The following is a 22486-nucleotide window of genomic DNA, read 5'->3' on the forward strand; positions in this document are numbered from 1 at the left end:
CGTTCCGCCGTTCCTCTGCCTCCACCAACGAGCGCCTGCGGCCGGAGCGTGCGTGGGGCTGACGCGGAAATCTGAATGGAGCTCGCGGGCCGGTTGCTACGGGGGCCGGGGCGGGGCGAGCGCGCTGCGCGCGGCCGGCGCTGCCGTCGCTGAGGCGGGCTCGCTGCGGCGGCTGGGGCGGCCCCGCTTCGTCTCCCCGGGGCTCCCCTCGCCATGGGGCCCGGCCCCGCGTCTCGCCCGGGCCGGGCACCGCTGGCCGTGGCCCTCTTCGCTGCCCTGTTGATGTTGCCGCCCGCCCTGGGCGCTGGCGAGCGGCGGCGCCTGGCGTGCTCCACCTGCCGGGGCATCGTGGACAGGTTCAACCAGGTGGGCGGCGGGGCTGAGGGGCCGCAAGGAGGCCGGCGGCGGGCGGCCTCTCTGTGGGGCAGGGGGCGGCAGGCGGGGGCTCCCGGCGAGGAGCCGGCCGCGGGGTCCCGCCGGGCAGCCTGAAGTACGGTGGCAGCGGCGCAGGCCGCTCCGCGCCTGACGCTCTGAGGGGCAGCCCCGGGTCTCCGGGCCGGTCAGCAACAGGGCGTGAGGAGGGGTGCCGGGCCCGCCAGAAAGCCGGTGGCACCGCCCGGCGCGGTTTGGGTCTGCGGCCCCGCACCTCTTGCAGCCCCTCGGACAAACTCCGGGAGCGCATCCACCCGGTGCTCCATTGCCGCCAGCGTCTAGTCAAGCTGATACACGGCAGCCGTTTGCTCCCGTCTTCGGTAGCAGTTGTAGTGCTTAGGTCGGCAGGTTACAAAGCTCCTCGAGCTTTGCCATCGAAGATATTTTGGTGCTTTAGTGCAAAAAGACTGGCTGTGCTGGCTGTAGCATGCCCGGCTCCATGAGGAGTGCTGGTGGAAAACATCATCCCCTAAAATTCTGTGTCTGTTGCCACTTGCAACAGTCCTACATTGTGGCACAGTAAAGTCAATGTAGGCAGCAAGGGGCTGCTTCGGCTTGTGACAGATACTTAATACCCTCTGTATGTATATTCACTGTTATAGGCTTGGTAGATCACTTTAACTGTGGAGACTTTTGCAAGGTATGATTTGATAGGCATTGACTGTGACTCGGGGAAGTTGTGCTGATCATGATTAATTATCCTGTTGTATGGTTGTGTGTTTAAGTTACAACATGGTGAAGATTGGGCTAAGTACTATCAAAACTGAATGAAGCAGAGGTCCTGTTCAACAGATTAATAAAATTCCTGAGAACTTAAAGGAGCAGGGTATAAAGTTTCATACATGTATGTCTTGATGTAAATGAAAACTGTAACAAGGCCTTGTTTTTGTGTTATGAAAATTGAGTCATGTTATGCTATAACCTACACTTTCTCACTTTTCATGTTGTCACTAGTTGTTTCTTTCACTTAGCAATTTGATCAGCAGCTTCAGAGCTTTACTGAAGTTTCTGCATGGTGCTTTTCACAATTTTCATATAAGCATTTACTGTTGCCCTTAACTTTTTTTAGAAACAAACCCTATGTAACTTACATTATTTTGGTACTTTTCATTTGTAGGGTTTAGCAGATACAGCTAAAAAGAACTTTGGTGGTGGAAACACTGCTTGGGAAGAGAAGACGCTGTCAAAGTATGAGTCCAGGTAAGCTGTGTCAGTACTTCTCATTCGGCTGCATTTCATGTCCACTGTGCATAACTTCACCGTACCAGTGTTTTTCTGGAATTTAAATATTGAATGTTGCAGTTGAAGTTTCACGTGTCCAAGCCTTAAATTCTTATCGATTAAAACGTAACATTACATTGTAAAGATTACAGTAAAGACAGAACCCCCCTATTAATGCTTTTATTTGTCTTGTTTCTGAAAACAACAAAGTTAATACCGTCATTGGTCATAGTAGTTTTTTTCTATTTATCCATTGAAGTCCTAAAAAAAAATCTTAAATAATAGTCAATAGTTAATTGATAGTCATAAAAGGTGTGGACTACTGCAATACTTGTTTTAAAATTAAAGCAGTATCTCTTCCCTAGAGTCGTCACTATTTCAATGCCAAACAGAAAACTAGAAGAGGTGTAGATTACTGTACTCTTTTGTATATGTGTTGATTACTGAGCAGAGTGATCTGGTATCTTTCTTCCGAATTTCAAATTCACTTTTTAATCTCAGTTGGAGCATTGAGATGTAAGCGTGTGATTTTTGAACCTCAGTTACTGTGAGCCTTGTGGGCTTGTATCAAATATCAACAGTACATGAAATTTATTGTTGAACTTAGGAGAAAAATGCTGCACTCAAAATTTGTTGGGAAGCTGAAAATCTATCAAACCTACAATCTGCGGACATAATAAAGGCAATCGAGCCAAAGTGGTTCTTGTGGTCATCCTTGTAATTTTTTTAGTTGAAGTAATGTTCATTAGTTCTTTATTCTGACACTTGCTTTATTTTGGAACTAATTCAGAACACACCATAAACTGATAAAGTATTCTAGGCTGAAGTCTAGCTTCTCTGTCATGTCTTGAGTGGTGTCAAATGTTTAATTTAAACTTATAACTTTCCTTCTCTGCTTGTAGTGAAATTCGTCTTGTAGAGATCATAGAGCATCTGTGCGACAGTAGTAACTTTGAATGTAACAACATGGTAGAAGAGCATGAAGAACATATAGAGAAATGGTGGTTCAAACTGTAAGTATTAATTTTTTTTTTTGTGGAGATCTTTGTGTGGATAAGTTATCTAAGAGGATGAACTACTAGTGTTAAATCTTGTGCCTTAATAGCAGTATGGGTAATTCTTCATTATCCTTCAAGAGTTGCCATTGGGTAAAGCTGGGTTCAGGCTGACTTTTAGTAGTGTGTGCCACTGTACTGTGTTCATTTTTTATTTTCAATTCTGAAAGTGTTGCACCAAAACATCCAGGCTGGTTTCTCATATACTGTCTACTCAGTTGCCAGTGGGGTGTTGAGGCAAACTAACATTGGAAAACTTTGATGTTTATTACCTTTTTTGTTTTCCTTTGTCATAAAACTGCAAGGGACTCTTTGGTTCCTGTGGGTTTTTTTGTTTGTATTTTTTTTCTTGGAACACTATTTTGTTCTCCTGACAATCAAAAAAAATAGTTGATACTAACAAATCTAGAAGTTGGATCTCTTGAGGATGGTAGTGTAGCAGCTGACTTTTCTATCTGCCTTCTAAGTTAGCCTGTTATTTCTATTTATAACTAAGCTTTTCATAAACTATAAAATATAATTAGTGCAAAGATGGCATTGTAGCATTTAAATTTCTTAAGATCTTTTTTTAATTCCAAATAATGTTTCTTCTAAGTATTTTTTTACTACTTTATACTGTCAGCACTTCCATTCAGCTAGAATTCAACAGGGTGAACTGCTGTTATAAATTTTCATAACTGGATAAGGATTTTTGATAACCCACTTTGCTCTTAATGACTGCTTTATTGCTATATCCTTTTGCCTAACTATACAGGTTTGTGTATACATTAACATGCCAATTGAAGAGAATAGAATAGCACAGCATAGAATAGACCGTTTCAGTTGGAAGGGACCTACAATGATCATCTAGTCCAACTGCGTGATCACTTCAGTGCTAACCAAAAGTTAAGGCATGTTATTAAGGGCATTGTCCAAATGCCTCGTAAACACTGGCAGGCTTGGGGCATCGACCACCTCTCTAGGAAGCCTGTTCCAGTGTTTGACCACCCTCTTGGTGAAGAAATGCTTCCTAATGTCCAGTCTAAACCTCACCTGGCGCAGCTTTGAACCATTGCCACGTGTCCTATCACTGGATAGCAGGAGAAGAGATCAGCACCTCCCTCTCCACTTTCCCTCCTCTGGAAGCCATAGAGAGCAATGAAGTCACCCCTCAGCCTCTTTTACCCAAACTAGCCAAGCCTAAAGTCCTTGGCTGCTCCTCATAGGACATACTTTCCAGAAAGGTGAGGTATGCAACCCGGAGTGTTAAAATTGTCTTAAATTTGCAGAACTGAAAGAAACGGGTCTTAGAGAATTTGACAAAGTAGACTTCCTAAAATAAACAAACCCATTCATAAAATACGTTGCTTTTTGGAAAGTTTCTATATTTAATAGACCTTTTGAGTGCAATTGATTAACTTTGCCTTCTGTCCTTTAACGTGTGATATCCAAATGTCATTCAGTTTCTGTGGTAGTTTCCAAAGACAGTTTCTTTGTCCATGAATACCTTAGATCTTTTTTCACAAGTTGTTACATTACATGTGGTACTCGATGAACTTACTTTTCAGGGCCTGAGCCTTGGAGTCAATATGATCAGACATAATAGTTTAGAAAGAGAAGCTGTATGTGCCTCAGGAGTTGCTGAAGACTTCTGTCACGCTACAGAATATCTAAGCCTTTCCTTTACTAAAGTTTTTGAGACTTCAGCATCAGTGGGATACTGAGGTTTGTGAATTGTCATTCGGAACGGTAGTAGTCCTCATGCAAAATAATATCTATCGATTTCATTGTTAATTGGGGGTGTATGCTAGTGCTAGAGTAGACATAACTAGCTTCTTAATATTATAAAAATCCGTCTAAAATAATACCTGATTCATGGTAAAAAAGAGGAGAAATTTTAACAGACACCCTATCATCAGGTTGGCAATAATTTGAGCAGATGTTACTATCTGTTCTGGGTTATCTTCTGCATAGTTGAGATAAAGACACAGCAGTTACCTTTAAGAGGAAGACATAAATAAGACCGTCCGAACCATATATAAGCCTTACCTAAAAATATGGTGTTTAAAAAAAAAAAAAAGGGTGTGTATGTATCAAGATTGCTCTTATTTCACATTTTTCATAAATATAAGCTACAAAATTTAAGTAGAGTCTGTTTATAATAGTATTGTAGGTTAAAAGGTAAATCCATCTCAATTTGGAGGACTTTTTCTAGAAATGGGTTCCTGAAATAAGATCATCTTCAGAGCAGAAAAAGTAGGTTTCTAATCCGTCACGCGCAATAGATTTCTCTAGTGTGTTGTGCAGGTTCAGTTGTGTGAGTTGGCTTTTAAAGAATCTTCATTCTTTTTATTGATAAAGGAATGTCTTTCATATATAGAAAGAAGAAGTACCCTGATTTGTTCAAGTGGTTTTGCATAGAAACAATAGAAGTTTGCTGCCCTGCTGGAACTTATGGACCAGATTGTCTTGGTAATTTTTCTTTTGGAAAAATACAGTAGCAGATATATTCTTCTTAACTGTTTGTTGCAGTCTTTCGTAACATGGACAAATACATGAAATATGATATTTTGCATGAGACACCAGTTGCTCTGTAGTATGTACCTGCCTGCTGCCTGGTAGTTAGGTAGCTGCCTTGTGAGCATCCTGCCTGAAGAAAAGTCTTCCAGGCATGAAGTAAAGTACAAAGTTATCAAGGGTACTTACCTGTGCAGAATCCATCTGATCTGATGCTTACATCCACACCTGACCCATGCTTAAAGGCTCTCTGTGACATCAAGTCTGTTGTTTACGCAGCCTTTCAGAAGCTATGCAGACAACAGTCCTTGACCAGTTTCAAAAGTAAAACAGCCAAAACACTGTTTGGGATTAAATGAAGAAATTCATAACTGAGCATTAGTTAAAAAGGCAATGGGGAAAAAAAATGGATAAAAGTAGGTGGGAGACAATTGGATGAAAGCAAGGTCTTTGATGCAAAAGTGATAAAGGAGGTATTTTGGCCCCTGAAGTTTGTATAACTTATAAATTGCTAAAACCTTGCACGTTGTTAGGTATCAGCTTTGGCCTCTTATATTGTAAAAATTAAGTGCCAGTTCCCAATATTGATCTAAATGATTGCTAGTAGGTTTTTCCAACTGTGGTATGAGCATTCTCAGAAATCCAGAATAATTAAAGATACCAACTTTAGCTAGGAAGCCAGGAAAACAGATAACATTCTAAGCCATGGTCTTTACCCAAAATTAAATTTATAACTGAACTTTCCTGGAGATTGTTTTGAGTTCCTCTTATACTTGAATATATTACAGAGCATTCCTTGTTGCAAGCCTTTTGGTTGCTCTCAAGGGAAAAATTGGAAATTATATCCTGGTTTAGCAGGGTTTTTTTGTTGTGTGGTTGTTTTTGTTTTTTTTTTTTTTTAACCTTTTACTGTCTATGAAGAGGGAGGGACTTCAGGTGCCTGTGCCTGAGAATAGGAAGTTATTTCCTTTAACATCTGATTTAAAAGTATTTTTGATCCTTTTTAGCTTGTCGTGGTGGATCAGAAAGACCTTGCCATGGAAATGGCCACTGTGATGGTGACGGTACCCGAGGTGGAGATGGCTCATGTAGCTGTAACAAGGAGTATACAGGAGATTTTTGTTTGGACTGTTCTAATGGTTACTTCAGTACGTTGAGAAATGAGACACATTCTGTTTGTACAGGTAACAAAGTCTTTGACACATGGTTAGATCTTTGTCTTCCTTCTTCAGTTTTTGTAAACAAAACTAGAAAAAATTTAAACTGACAAATGTAAAAACAAAAAATAGTTACAGTTTGGTCACTCAGCTTTAACCTTAAATGACATGTCAGTCAGTTTGATAGAATTCTAAGGTTTTGCGAAGTCATCCTTCCAGACTGCCCTTGATTTTTAATTTTTTTTAATTTTTTTTCTGCTTTAAATTAAGAAACACAATTCATCTATGTCATGAGGGAGAGAGGAGGGAAGAGCAAGCTTTGCCCCCACCCCTCCACCCGCCCCCCCCCCCCCCCCCCCCCAAGTACTGTACAAAAATCTTGAGCTGAAATTGCTGTATAGTGGACTACTTTGAAAGCTAGGTTTTCCTCATGTCTCAGATAAGTTTAGCTAGAGTAAATGGGCATGGAAACAGCTGATCTGTACTGTAGACTACATAGATTCCAGTTAAGTATATCTAAGCTTAATTTTGAAACAAATGTTGTAGGAATAACTTTTTTCAGTTGGTCAGATTTTCATCTGTTTTTACATCTTGAATGAGGTTCTACAGCAACTAAATCCTGACTGTGGGGTCTATGAAGATTGTTTTTCAACACGATCTATGTTGGTTTTCTATCTGGCTGTGTAGTATTTCTTCTGTATAATTTGGTTTATATTACAATATATAACATGCATATGTTATATATGTAATACGCATATACAACTAGATTTCTAGTATGTTTTCTTGTGAAGTTCTTTAGACTAATATCCCTTCACACATTGCTTTCATAGCTAGTTGCAAATGAAGTAGTCTGAGGATTTGTTAGGTGGGAGTGCCGAGTCTAGTGTTTAAACTGTTGTACCAACCCTGCATGGCTGAGCAAAGTTTACCTTCTTGATCTCCTCTTCCCAAATATTTTGGAAGTTGGACCTGCCACTTCTAGCCAGTAGAATTTCATGATGCTGTTTTAAGTGGTGCAGCTGACTGTAATTGCTAGGTTTGGCTTCCTGGGTTTTTTGGGGTTTGGGCTTTTTTTGTAGCTGCTTTTCTATAAATGATGTCTCCATAAAGATAAGATTTAATCCTGTGAAAGGCAGAGTCAAGCTACTAAAATATGATAGCTTCCAGTGAATCCTAAATAAGTTTTTCTTTGAGAATTTGTGTGCCCAAACTTGTCTTGGACTCTCTCAACAAAGCTCAGATTGTAGTTTTCTCTTATCTCAGCCTGCCACACTGCCTGTAAAACTTGTACTGGTTCAAGTAACAAGGACTGCCAAGACTGTAAAGAAGGCTGGATTAAAAACGAAGAAGCAGCTTGTGTGGGTGAGTAATGCTTGATGGACTTCAAACAGGTTTTGTAGCAATGTTAGCTAGTGAGGTTAGATGACATCACATCAAGTTTTATTGTATTTTATAGAAGTGTTCTGTCAGTTTAGATTTCCATAGTTTGTAGTCTCTCTCTTCCTAACTTGTTTCATGTTGCAGGAAAGCAGTATTTCCTCCCCACTGATCACCTGGTGATTATAGTTGTTTTTATCAAACTGTTCATTGTGTATCTTTTTAGTTTAGTGGACTACAGATAGCAGCAAGTGGGGTGTTCCTTTTAAGACATGTTTTTTGTGTTTATTTGAATGCTAAACAGTGCCCTGGTCTTGATTTAAACTATTTTGTCAACTGCTGGAAGATTCCTATCAGCTTACCTACATATTTTGTAGTAATTGCACAATTGTCTTCTCGTTACTGTATGTTTATAAATGCTTAACCCTAATAGGGTTCAAACATTTCACTAAAAGCCAGGCATACTAACTTTTCCTATTACTGGAGAGAAATACCAGGAGACATCAAGCTCAGTGCTTCCATTAATCTCTTATGTATTTCTAGCTTAGCATTTCTCTTGGTTTATGAGGAGATATGTATGAATCACTTAAGGAAAAACCCAAATACTAAAAATACTCCCAATGCAGGAATGCACGAGGGGGATAGTAACACATTCTATTTAACTGGTTGAATTTGACCAGTTAAAGACCCTTAACATGTCTGGACGCAGTATCTTACAAATTATGTGGACACTGCTCCTTCTTAAAAGTGCTAATGAGAACTAGGATTTGAATTACAGCTCCTGTGATACCTACTTAGGCAACTGTTGAATGCTCCAAGAGTGTTTTTAAGATGCTCCAGTATTGTCTTTTGTACAGCTGTTTTTTTCCAAATAATCATTGCAACTGAACAAGTATAAATCAGTTGAGTAATCAGTAGGAATTCTGTCTGCAGCAACAGGATGAGATAGACAGCAAGGTGACTGAAGTAGCCTTTCTCTGTCTGAATTTTTTTAGTTGTGAGTACTGTTGTGCCCTTCCCTTGGAATCACAAGATTAGCATGTTTTAATTTCCCAGGTAGAACTAACTGATTTTCAGCTTGACTGGTCCTAACCGTAACTTGTCTTTCTCCAGTTTGCTTTGTGTAGAAAACTAAGTGGTGTATGTGTGTGCATTTGTGTAATTTTTTTTTTTTAATACTTTAAAAAGTTCCTTGGCTTGGTAATATAGGAGTAGAGAAATAACAATATTCCAAAAAGTACTCTACCTTATTGTTAAGCTTATTTGTTAAGCTATTTGCATAAAAAGCATAAATGCATGCATAACACTGACTTGAAAATTACAAGGATGGCAGGTATTCTGGAAGTTTTATTTAATTTGAGCTCTTGAATTTCTGATACGTCTGTTATTGTCATCACAAAACATCTTCTGAGGATCAGTTTTGGTTTGTTAATGTAAGTTTAAGCTGAACAAAACAGTATATGTTACCACGTTACTTTTATGTCTAACATGTTGCATATCTGATCCTGAACTCCTTGTAACAGTTACTCTCAATGCAGTCAGTTTGCCTTTATAGCTTCTGTGGGCCGGTTCTTACAAGATCTCAAAGCATAGCATTCAAGTATTAATTTGGCTATTTAATCATGACTACTATTTTAGGTAACTTGTCACTTTTTATCTTGCAGATTTAGATGAGTGTGCTGCTTCTCCTTGCAAAGATCACCAATATTGTTTGAACACAGATGGATCTTTCTCATGCAAAGGTTTTTTTTTAATCTGCTGTTGTAATTTATCATCTAGGATCCTAATGTAATGCTAGGGGTAGTGCTAGAAGGGGTGTGATACCAGGCATTTAGTACAATGTGGTCCGGTCCTGACTGGGCATGGGGAGGATGAGGGTTTAAACCTATCATATGAGGAAAGCAAGAGATTTCTGGTTATTTTTAGTCTGCTTTTGTGAGACCACACCTGGAATACTGTGTTCAGCTCTGGGGCCCCCAGTGTAAGAAAGACATGGACCTACTCAAGTGGGTCCAGAGGAGGACCACAAAGATGATCAGGGGACTGGAGCACCTCCCCTATGAGGACAGGCTGAGAGAGCTGGGGTTGTTCAGCCTGGAGAAGAGAAGGCTCTGGGGAGACGTTATAGTAGCCTTCCAGTACCTGAAAGGACACTACAGGAGAGATGGGGAGGGACTCTTTATCAGGGAGTGTAGTGACAGAACAAGGGGTGATGGCTTTAAGCTGGAAAAGGGTAGATTTAGCTTAGATATTAGGAAGAAATTCTTCACCGTGAGGGTGGCGAGGCACTGAAACAGGTTGCCCAGAGAAACTGTGGATGCCCCAACCCTGGAAGTGTTCAAGGCCAGGTTGTATGGGGCTTTGAGCAACCTGGTCTAATGGAAGGTGTCCCTGTCCATGGCGGGGGGTTGGAACTAGATGATCTTTAAGGTCCCTTCCAACCCAAACCATTCTATGATTTCTTGTGTGAGTAAGCTGACTGACTTTAAGGGTGGTACTTTAAACCTCAGATTTATGAATTTTTATGCTTAAAATATTTTATCTTTAGCATGTGATGCCAGTTGCATAGGTTGCACAGGGGAAGGTTCTGGCAAGTGTAAGACCTGCGCATCTGGATACATGAAGGAAGATGAAAAGTGTACAGGTTGGTGGATTTAGCAGTACGTGGTAGAACACCAGTTAGCTCGCTCTTGGTTAGTCACACTGAGGAGCTGTTAAGTACATTTGTGTTTGTCTGCTTCAGTTTTCAAGCCTATCAAAATGAAACCAGTTGTTCTAGTATTAGCAGCAAAGACTTTTTTTATAACTTCCTTTATATTACTGAGCTAATATACATGACAAGGCTTAAAGGTGAAACACTCCTACAAAAGGAGCAAAGTATTTTATAGCGGGTTCAGGAAACAAATATGAGTCTCTTCTCAGTTATCTACCACTTCATTAGAAGTGTGCATCTGTATTCATTTTGTAACAGAAAAGCAGGAACGCATGTGGATTCTCTTGTCTTTCTGTTAATCCATTAATGTCCATGTTCAAATGATATTAATTCATAGTGAATTATAACACCTGAAATGATAGTAAAAAGAGTGAAATTAGAGTTCTTCTGGGGGGAAGAGCAGAAGGTATGCACAATCTTAAGTAGCTGTTAACTATGATGATGTATTTACAGGCTCCCTTCCTTTTAGTGGTACTTCCATGGCAGCAATAGAAAATGACTATGGGAAATCTTCAGTAGGTTGAGTGCCATTGCTTAATTCATGTCCCCACATAGGGGCCTGCAAAACAAAAAAAATACATTTGAATAAATTTGAAACACAGTCTAAATCATGAAGAACCGTAACAGATTATTTTAACAGAAGTTAACTCTGTTGCAGCAGCATTCTGCTCCTCAGTGTTTTTTATATTTGAATAGAATTTTGTTTATATGACTGAGCACAAATAAGTTTTGTAACAAAGTAACAGCAGTGGACTCTTTCCCTATCCTATCTCTAGATATAGATGAATGTAACCTTCCTGAAAAGGTCTGCATGAAAGAGAATCAAGACTGTATTAATACTTCAGGTAGTTACAAGTGTGTATGTTCAGAAGGGTTTGAAGATAAGGATGGAACATGTGTTCAAACTGTAAAAACAGGCAAGTGGCTTTTCAGTGACAGATTTTTTTTAAATATGCTATATCGACAACTTGGAGGTGTATTCTGTGTAAGGGTCTAGTCACTTGTAAACTCTTCTGTATAATTTCTCATCTTCCTACAGCTTTGGTCTGTGTCAACTAGTTTGTGGTGTAGGCCACATTATGGCATGGATGTCCTGTTCTTGTGTTGGTATTTTTTTTCTTGACTCAAGATGGTGTTTTTAAGTCACTTACGTGTCTGGCTTCATTACATAAAGTGAACTAGCAAATTACTGTCATAAAAAGGAGGTCGCCTTCCTCCCCACTTTTTTTCCTTTATCATTGATTATAATGACTTAAGGGTTTATCTGATCGCATGTAAGCTGCTTCAACTCACTGAAATCTCAGAAAATTAAGCAGAATTCTTTTTGCTGCATGAGTGAGCTGAATTTGTTTAGTTTGTGATCACAAAAGTGCCAGAGCTGGTGTGAAGGTGACTATGGAGAAGACACCCATCTTTCAGAAATAGGGAACTGTTTAGCTTGACTTAAACTATACCTTCAGTCAAGAAATTCAAGTGTAATGTGCTCTAGGGTATATGACACATTATGGACAGAATTATGTTCATTAGTGTTTCATCTAGGCTTTTTTTTACAATTCCAAAGTGAAAGACAGGATTATTTTGCCATAATGGTTGTGGGAGAATAGATGAGAGACACCCAATTTCATACCTTTATTTTCTTTCTACTTCTTAGCTTGTTTGGATGTTTTTTCTGTTCCCTCTGCCTCCACTGCTTTTTCATCTTGTACTAATGAGTTGTAAAGATCTATGTAGTAATGCTACTCAAGGCTATTCAGTTCAGACCTTATATTCTCAGTACTTGCTGTTATTAGTCCTTTAAAATCAGTTATGGCAGTTTCCCGGGCAGATACTCGGGATATCAGTTACTATGTTTTTTTTAATGTGGCCTGACATTTTGAGAATAAAAGCAAGGTGAAAAGTTGACAAATTGGCTTAGCTTTTTTTTAATGAAAAGTTTTAATAAATAAAAATTATTAATAAAATTGCTCTGCTTTTTTAAAGGCTGTTTTAACATCTGAACTGAGCAGTTTGCACTATAGAAAATAATTCTGAGTAATACTTGCTTTTTGTTTTCAAATACCGGAATTTCTTCTGACAGGTGTGTGGAAAGGAGAAAGATCACTGTGAATAGCTGAAAACAAAACCTTAGAACAGAAATAGCTGTTTTTCTTCCACTAACAATATCATACCTTTTTTTTTTAAAATATTTTGCTTGCATCTAGAAAAAAAAAAATTCTAAGCTTAGACTAGGAGGATGGTGCAAGTAGCTCTTCTATATGGCTTTATTGCTTCTCTGATCTTGATAAATATGTTGATTTGTGTTTCTCTTTAAAAAATCCCTTATGTCAAAAATTATATGGTATAATTAATAATACATTTGTATTCTAATTATGATACTTAATTTCACAGGAGAGGAAGTAGAAAGTGAAACAACTGAGCCTTCACCTACTGGGCATGATGACTTATGATCTGCATTCAGAACCAAAAGACATTTCTATGTAAAGTTTTAAATTATTGGACTAAGCCTCTTCTAGCTGGCATACTGTGGAAAAAATGGTATTAAATATGCAGGTTGACATGAAGATTTTTTTTGTTTTTTGAATGTTGATAAACTGCTCTTTAAGCTGCATTTCTTTATTCTTAAATGCCACTTTTTATATAATTCTTTAAGAACAACACTCTAGATGGGTTAATAAAATCTGAATTAACATAACGTTGTACCCAGCAATTGTAAACAATTTGCAGGTTTCTCATTCTAGTGCCTACTGTAAGCTATCATCATTTGGAAGGACTTAGTTGTACTTCATAAATCAAGAAAAATTTAAATTCAAGTTTGGTGTTTCTTGACATGAGAAATATTTCTGTAACTGAAATACAGCTTTTAGAAATTGTTAAAGGGAATCTCTTTGCGGGGGAAGCACTGTTCCCTTAAACAAAATAGAATGCCTAATACTGCATTCAATAAAAGTTTATTTTGTTGGAAAGTGCCTTAAAATTTTTTAAGTGTTAATACCTTTGTGTTGTCATGTCTATTTTTCATTTAGGCAGTGGGGGGGGGGGCAGGGAACACCAAACCCAAAAAACCCCACCAAAACCAAACAAAAAATCCCACAAAAACACAGAACGTTGTAAGCACTGTATTTCAGTTCAGCACTGAATTCCAGCACTCAATTGTGCTGGAATGTATATGGGGAAAAAAAGGAAAGAAAAAACCCAACAACCCCCTCCCCACACACACTTTCCTCTAAAGGAAGAATTAATAGGTAGGTAGACAAATCTTTTTCTTCCAGATATTTGCCTTAAGTATGTAAACTAGTTTATACAGTGATGAAAAGTAAGTTTGGCTAACACCTGCACTCAGTAGCTCACAGTTGTTATATGAGTACTCTCTAGAATTGATCAATACATGACTTTCACAACAATCTACTGCTGCATGTAATAGCTTCCCGTCTCTTTCAGAGCAAGCATACTACAATCACTTTTTTGTTGTTGTTGTCTCTTGTGCCATTTCAGAGGGAAATCTAATAAGCATAGCATAGACACAACTTCCTACGTGTTGTCCCTAAGCTTAAAGGCAAGTATAAGAGCTAAAACTGGTATACTCTGCAGGACCATCGCAGCTGTAAATAAGCTAAGGACCATCCAGGTACAGTATTTAAAGCTCTGATGGAAGTGAGTAAAGTTTGGAATATGTTGCGGTGGTGGATACAGGGAGCATAAAGAGGGATTACGGAATACAGCTAAAAAGAGGATAGCTTAGGTTTGGCTGTGAAGAAGTTATAAACAGTACCCTGAGGTAAGTGGAAATAGAAAGGGTATTGATAGGATTGACCTGTTGAGCAGTGAAGGCCAAACACCACCTGTATATTCCTGAAGACTTTTTTTGTTCAGACTAAGTCACAATTCAGTTTGTGAACAGTGCATGTAGGATTTATGTGCAACAGGTATTTATGTGAATATTGTACAAAAAAGGATTCCGTTGGATTCTTACGTTAAAAGCTAAGCTGATCTTGTGTCCTATAGTTTAAACACCCAATGGTATTAAAGTATCTGTAACAGTTTTCTTTAAGTTACTGTCGTTCAGCTATTATATCTAGATGTTTCTTAATTTGCCAGTCTGAGAATGAAAACTGTAGTGCTTTCTCAGCTGTAATTGCCAGAGATGGGCCTATATGCCACATATCTTTTAAGTTGTAGGGTAGGTGTTGTATTTAATAAGTACTAATTTAAAAGGAGGAAAAAGTAGGCAGTTTGGGGAGCACAGGGAATACAACTCAAGGATCTTTAGGGTTTTTAGTAGAGGTGTAGCCAGTTACAGTAATATTAGGCCTTAAGGATCGTACAGGAGCATAGATTGTCTTTGTTGCTCAGTTATTGACACTTAACTTCGAGGTGTTCCATATGATGGTCTGAATAGTCCTTGTTAATAGTAACATGAAATGTCAGTTCTGTTTAGAAACTACCATCAACTCATATTCAATAGAATTGTCTCACCAATACAAACTCTTCTATTAATGTTTCAAGCCTGAAATAATGCTTTCTCATATGAAGAAGAACTTGCTATTCTAAGTTCCTTTCAAGTTTTTTGGGACTCGGGGTGGAGGGGCATACCTGATGAGGTTCTTAACTACATTGTGGAAGCATTTGCTTTCCATTTCCTCCCTCCCCAAGCTCTGGATGAAAAGCCCTAACTGAATTGGTCCTAGTTAAGCTCAACTCTGGGATGAAATAATGAAAAACAAAAACTTCAAGAATTTGTTTTTTCTCTGGTGAGAGAGAAGAGAAACTCTTCCTAGCCTGACCTGCAAAAGTAATGAGAGTAGTCTGATAAAACCAAACTATTCTTCAGTTCCGGAGAATAATGTTTTCAGCTTTCCATTACCACAGTAGAACCGTCAGAATGTTGTTCCCTAGGAAGCATATAGACATGGTACCTGGGTATCAGGAGTAACTAATATATTTTTCCTCAATCCTCCCATTCCCCTGCTCCCTGATTATTAGCACCTATTGCTCTGCATTAGATTACTGTGGATAAACTTGGTAAGTCAGGGGTCCAGAAAGGTGAATTCAGATATTTAGAGCTTTCTCTGAAGGAATATTGACCAAGTTATGTACCTGATAAATATTTAACGCTATGGTACTGCATCATGTCTTCTCAGTGATGTGTTTCTAAAGAGCTACTCCTCTTGTTTTATTCTGCATCCTCATTTTACTACTTCAGACTGTAATTACTGCTCTGTTTTAGAAGTTGGAACTAAAAATTGGGGTTTTTCCATCTGCCTTGAATAGAGTGGGAATTGGACTCTTAGTTGTCTTGGGTTTTGCCCCTCATAATCAGAATGGATGGGGTGGGTGAGAAGAATTTTAACTGATTAGCAGAAATTGGCAATGAAGGTCAAGTGCTTTGTGTTAACCAAACCACTCCAGCGTATGAATGCTTTCTACTCTATGTGTTAATAGCTTAGTGCTAAAAAAAGTGAGCTGTTCCCATTAAATTTTTCGTTACATTGTAAGGAGATCTGGTTATGTAGTAGAAGACTCTGTACTTAACAGTTGCCTAGAATTGCAGGTCTCATGTCAAACTATGTGACTATGTTGGTAAATACTTCAGAAATGGTCTGAGATAGGCACAAATCTTGTTTGTTGGGTTAGTGGAGTGTTTTGTTAGATACTTCTAAATACCAAGGTGAACCTTGAACTTCCACATTCACACCTATTATTTTGTAAACTTCATACTGTGTGGTGTCAAACTAAAAACGCCATCTCTTTTGCTAGTTTGTCTTGCTACTTCTTTACTACTTTCTTGACCTAAGACTAAGTGCTTTTTGCAATGGGAAATACACTATTCAGTACCATCTAGGCACTTTAAAGGACAAGGTTCTCTGGTATGTTATAGCTGGACTCCACAGAAGGTCCAGGAACTCTTTTGAGGAACAAGCGAATCTACAGACCTCCATGTTTCAATTAAAGCTCTAAACAAGGCTAGGAGAGCAGTCTCAATGTGCAGCATGTACACCATAATCTTCCTGCAGTGTTTAAACTTAGGAATCAAAGTATGTGCTAAAACATTTTCATCTGAGCATTGGGACATGATGTTGAATTTATCCTTCAGTGTGAATTCCCAGCATCTTTATCATAGACACTGAGTTCTCTGCAAAGTATATAAAAAGTTCATAAATAGGGTAAAAGAAGTCTGTTTTGCAGAATAACTTGATGATTTAGGTATCTTCTTTCTCAGAAGAGATGCCAAAGCCCATAGGTTATAGATAAAATCAAGACACAGGTCACTGTAAAATATATGGGATATATTGTACAAACAACACTATTTTTCCTTTTATGGTTGATGAGGACTGATCATACATCATCCTAGTATGTATGGGACAGGTACTTTTCAGTCACGCAGTTGTCACTGTTAGCCTTTGAACTGACGCTTGCAAGTAAAAAAGCACCAAGAGTTCTGAAAATCACCAAATCACATGTTTAGTGTTAAGCTCTCGGTGTATACAGCACAGTGTGCACATGTTAAGACAATTCTCCCTGACAAACAGGGTGCACCTTGCCCTTCAAGTTGCTTTCAGACCATTCTTAATACAGCACAAGGTTAGGCATACAAATAATTCAAGCTTGTTTTAACAAGTGACTAATTGAAAAGAATGCATGGGGAGAAAAAAACAGCTTTAAAAAAAAAAACCCAAGCAGTCTTGGATCATATACAGCAATAATATAAAAGACAGTTCTCCATAATGGTCCTAGCTGACCTCCTGATACCCCTCCCTTTCCATCCTTCTGTCTACCAGTCTGTCATGTGTTATTTTCTGAGATTATCTGTTCTGAAAGGAAACTTCTGAGGTTATTCAAAGTAACTGTGCTATTTTTTTTTTCTTCATTGGATCAAAATGATACTTTCCTCATCTTTTTTCAGCAACTTCACACCATGTCTAATTTTCTGTTTTCAGTTCCAATGTTAATCCAAATATCTGCTGATAGAGCTTGAATATGTTTGCAAGGATCTTGTTTTTTCTCAGATTTCTCTTAGAATTTGATTTTAATAGATGCTACTGTAGTAGTCTTGCACTAGTGTATTAGATTTTCTTTCTTACTTGAAAGTACCTTTGAAATGGTATTTCTGTTGCATTAGATATTTTTTGTAGCCTTTTTGTCTTGATTTTAACTTTTGTTTTTAAAGATCTTCAAGTTAATACTTCCCCTTAACAGAACTGGAATGTTAAAATTTAGTTTCTAATCTACCGATTGTTCTTTGTAGCACACATGGCTATGTGTAAAGTTGAGATAACAGGCATGTCCTTATTACCCTGTCTTTGTTGAATGTCTTGGGGGTGAGGGGGAGAGTTGCTGTTAGCCCCATTGAATCTAAACCTCTTAAACCAAGATTCTGGAAGGTAGAGCAATCTCCTGGGATAATCTGCTGGGAGGTAAGAGACCTAGATCTGGATTTATTTCTCTTGCTTTCTGAGAGTGCTCTAACCACTAGGTTAACTAACAACTAGATGGGCAAGGCTACATCTGGCCGCACATCAAAAGAAAAGAGTGAGCTCATACAAGTTTGTGTGTTCTTTTAGGTGGGGGGGGGGGGGGTTGGGGTTTTGGGTTTTTTTTTTTTTTTTTGTTTGGGGGTTTTGGTTTTTTGTTTGCCTTTTTTTTAAGAAAATTAGTATCTCTTATCAGTAGATGTAACTTGTTGATCCTGATTCATACACCTAAGTTCTGTAGAAGGAATGAAAAGCCAGACTCATTCATGTCCTGCGTGGGGGAGGTTTGAGGAGTGTTTTCGGCTAGGAGTACCTATCTAGCTTCCTTAACTTTGGCTATCTAGAATGTAGATGTCAAAGTCTGGCTGAGTTGTTTGATAGTTGCCATTAGAAGACATTACACCTGATGTTGGCACCCTGCTCACACCTAGTAGGTGCTGGGCTCCTAGAGTGGAATCTAGAAGTCCAGATTGCAGGGAGTGTGACTACCTGAAAGTACTAACTGTTCCACTCCATTCCTGGCACAGTGCAATGTCCTGTCCCTTGAGCTAAGCTGGGCCTGGCCTGGCCTAGCGTCAGGTTGCTTTGCTAGTATGGTATTATGACCATGACCTGCAGGTCCTGATTACACCAACTCTGGTTGTCCATTAAAGTTGGACTGTAAGGCAGTTAGTGATCTATCTCCTAAATGTGCCTGAGACCCCATTAACTCTTCCACACTTACACTTGCTGCAGCCAGAACTCATTCTGCCCCTTGACCAAAATTGGGCTTTGCCACTACCAAGAATATAAGCCAAATGAATTTCTGAGATGACAAAATCACAGAGTGGTTGAGGGTAGAATGTGCCTTCAGATGTTGTCTAGGCCAACAACCCTGCTCAAAGCAGGGTCAGCTACAGCAAGACCTTGTTGCTTTGGACCATGTTTACTTGGGTTTTGAATATCTACAGGAATGGAGACTCAACAACCTTGCCTTCTTCACGTCCTCAGGAACCTTTTCCGATCAGTATGACTTTTCAAAGATGATCAAGAATGGCTTTGCAATAACATTGGCTAGCCTCCACAGTTCTCATGGGTGCATCCCATCAGGCCCTGTGGGCTTACTGTCTGTCCAGCTTGTTTAAATGTTCCCTAGTCTGATTGTCCTCCAGGCAAGTCTTCCTTGTCCCAGACATTTCCACGGGCATAGGAAACCTGAAGGCAAATCTTACCAGTAAAGACCAAGCAAAGAAGACATTGAGTACCTTGGCCTTTTTTGTGTCCTTTGTCACCTGGTCCCCTGCTCACAGCAGTGGGCTCATGTTTTCTGTCAACTTTCATTTGCTGCAGACATGCCTGTAGCAGCCCTTGATGCTCTTTAAATCCCTTGCCGGTTCTACTCCAGGTGGGCTTTGACTTTCTTTACCCAATCTTTTCATGCTAAGACAGTGTGTCTGTATTCCTCCTGGGTCACTTGCCCCTGTTTCCACCTCGTGTGTTCCTTTTTACATCTTGAGTTTAGTCAGGAGCTCCTTGTTTATTCGTGCCGGCTTCCTGCCACCTTTAATTGATTTCCCACACATCAGGGTTGGAGAAGGTGATCACTGAGAATCAGCCAACTCTCCTGGACCCTTCTTCTGTCTAGGACTGTCTGCCTTAGCTTCCCTTCCAAGCAGATCCCTGAACAGGCCAAGATCTACTCTCCTGACATCAAGGATGCTGCTATTGCTTTGATGGCAAAACGGTATTTGATTACACTAGTTGATCTGCTGCTGAGGTAGAAATATTGTCTCTCTACTTAATGATGCTTTTTTGTTGAATTTGACTCTCCTAATTTAGCCTTTGTCAGTAGGGAGACTGTAGGCTATTTGGGGCTGAGGGTCATCTTTTGGGTTTGCTTTTGTTACATAGTCATGCCCTAATCCTTACCCGTTTCCCAGTTTGCATCATAGAATTTGATATGTAGGATCCACATCTACTACTACATCCACTAGTGCAAAAACTGCTTGAGCAGTAGCTGGAAAGCTGTGCAGTTAGGAGAAACATTCTTCTCTTGCTAAATTCTGTATTTGCAGGGCACAGTAAGTCCAAGGGGGGGGGGGGGGGAGCGGGGAAGGGAAAAAAGTTGGATTTCATACTAGCTGTAAGATGAATGCTCAAGTTAAGCTTGTTAATGTTGGGACAATCATCTTTAAATACATCTTGGGGCTGCTATGTCAGTATTTCTAAGCACATTTGAGAAATTATTATGGATACTTTGGTGATGGTGCTTCATGTTTTGTAAATCTGTAATGTCCATGTAGTATAATTTATCATTTTGGTACATTAGGTATACAGTAACTTTATAAACCCAGTACTTTTTGTCTTCTTTTTGACAGATATCATACCTGGACTAAGCATATTTATCTTCCTTGAGGAAAAAAGGAAAGACACCTTAAATTAAGTCAGTTCTCCTTCACATTAATTTTTTCAGTGTCTTCTAGGAATCTAGTCTGGATCCTGTTATTCTTGCCTGTTCTATGTATCTGTAAGAAGTTATTTTTAATTAAAAAAAAATTGTATTGTTTTTCTTTAGTATTTCTTAGTTGAAAAAAAAAGATTGGCTTCTTTTTAATAAAGGAGGGGGAAGGAGGAACACACACTTTAAAACCAAAAAATAAGGTGGCCTACATATTTTTTTGTTTTTTTCTAGATAAAAAAGGCTGCCCAAAAAAGGGATGTGTGAATAAATTATTCAGTATTCTAACCAGAGGGACCTTGTGGATCATCTTATTCTTCCCTTGCCAGTGTGGAGTTATTCTCTCTGTGCCATTTGTAAATGCAGTATCCAATTCCAAAATTGCTGAGGTAATGTCTTTTCCATCCTTCCCTATTTTTTTAGCTATCAGAAGATATTGTCAGATGCTCATTTGATAGTAATTCTTTTTAATGACTACCACAATAAATAAGAACTCTCCTGCCTGCAGCTGTGATCATGGCCTCATTTGTTTGAGGTAATGCAAACACAAAAGATGGTTCTATATAAGATCTTTGCCTTGCAAAATGTGGAAGAGGAACAGATTCAGGGAACTGAGACTCATCTTTGCAATTAACATAAATAATATTCAGTTTTTTATTTCACTTTCAAATTTTTTGGTTCCTGGAGTAGGCAATGTCACATTTTTCAAGCACTGAAGCGAAGAAGGCCAGAAACTACTGTTTAGAAAAGCATAACGGCAGCTGACATTATCATATGAAACGCAGTTATGTAAAGGAAAAGGCTAACCATAACTCTTGGCAGCAATGAAATACGTAGTTTCAGTGCTAAGATCAACTTTAACTTGCTCTTGGGAAATTCGGAATTTTTGCTGTGTCAGTGCATTCCCTCAGTGACTTTGTAACATACTTTAAAAAAGTTATTACTTTATTTATTTATCAAGTAACAGCGAGGTTAGCTGTGGCTGCTCAGCATTGGCAGATAGAAAGATCACACATCAGTGGGAATGGAGAAGAGGGAATGTGAGAAGTCATCAGGTATATGAAGCAGCCACCAGAATGGGGTGGCATGGTATCCACCAGCAATAGCAATCTTGCAGCTCTTTAATAATTTTGTCCAAGAACCTGGACTGAAGCAGCAGCTTCTCCTTAGTAATCAGGTTAGGAAATAAAGAATTCTGTCTCAACTACATCTTTACATTTACTCATCTATACATCTAAATGCTTATGTTTATGAAGAAATACTTTCATAGGTAGGTATATATAGACCTATGTGCCATAGTCTAGATAAATAAACACCTTTCAATTAATACCTTTGTATTTTTTTTATTATACTGCAGGGATTAAAATAAATTCTTCCTATCTGATGTCAGCTTTGCAATGGGAAATTTGATTGCAGTGTGAGCTGTAGAAGGTGGATAAACTCTTCCCATCAGCTCATAAGGGAGAAAGATGAGTCATTAAGACACAAGCTGTTCTGTCTTTTAAGACGTAATTCTGTTATCCATTCATTGCACACTGTTCATGTTTGAAACAAACAGAGTGTCCCCAGAATAAGTTTTATTTTATGTTAAAGCTCTTCACACAGATGGCGTTTGACAGGCTATTTGACAAGACAGGCATCCTAATGGGATGACAGCTCTGGAATTCCTGTTGTTTGGGAAAGAGAGCTCTGTGGCAGGCGTGGTGCGATGTTGCTTCAGGCATTCCCTTTGTAGATGATAAATGTTACTGCACAGCTGTTTGCTCCATGCAGAGATGCACAGCTGTGCTATGGCAGGAAAGGAGTATATCTCTGCGATGCTGTTTCAGTAGATTGTGCTGCAGATTTTCACAACTTCCGTGCTAAGCCAGCAGAGGGTACTCTTAAGCTTCCACGAAGAAATTGTTACTGGCTTCATGAAGCAGCCAATATGTCTCAAAACACAGTTACAGTACTGAGGGGAGGGGCCAGAAATGTAATCTCTGTAATTATATGAGCCTGATTGCACTTAAGTAAAACTGGTATATATCATATAGTTCTTTGAATAAAACTTCTACACAGCTTTCTTTCCAAAAGCACAAACAGCTGAGATCTTCTCGGTCATATAAAATAACACGATCTTAGAAACG

The 22486-nt window shown here is 39.0% G+C and overlaps 1 protein-coding gene across 1 annotated transcript; it reads left to right on the forward strand.

Annotated features, from left to right (window-relative positions):
• The first annotated feature begins 213 nt into the window (after positions 1-213).
• On the forward strand, positions 214-13408 carry CRELD2 (cysteine rich with EGF like domains 2). Its single transcript, XM_059816892.1, has 10 exons — positions 214-366; positions 1550-1632; positions 2556-2666; positions 5068-5159; positions 6212-6388; positions 7625-7723; positions 9403-9480; positions 10287-10382; positions 11228-11368; positions 12840-13408. Exons 1-10 carry the CDS (start codon positions 214-216, stop codon positions 12896-12898), a joined length of 1089 nt encoding a protein of 362 aa, XP_059672875.1. The 3' UTR covers positions 12899-13408.
• Positions 13409-22486: the final 9078 nt, after the last annotated feature.

The sequence above is a fragment of the Gavia stellata genome, chromosome 4 (genome assembly GCF_030936135.1).
Source record: "Gavia stellata isolate bGavSte3 chromosome 4, bGavSte3.hap2, whole genome shotgun sequence".
Classification (NCBI taxonomy): Eukaryota; Metazoa; Chordata; class Aves; order Gaviiformes; family Gaviidae; genus Gavia; species Gavia stellata.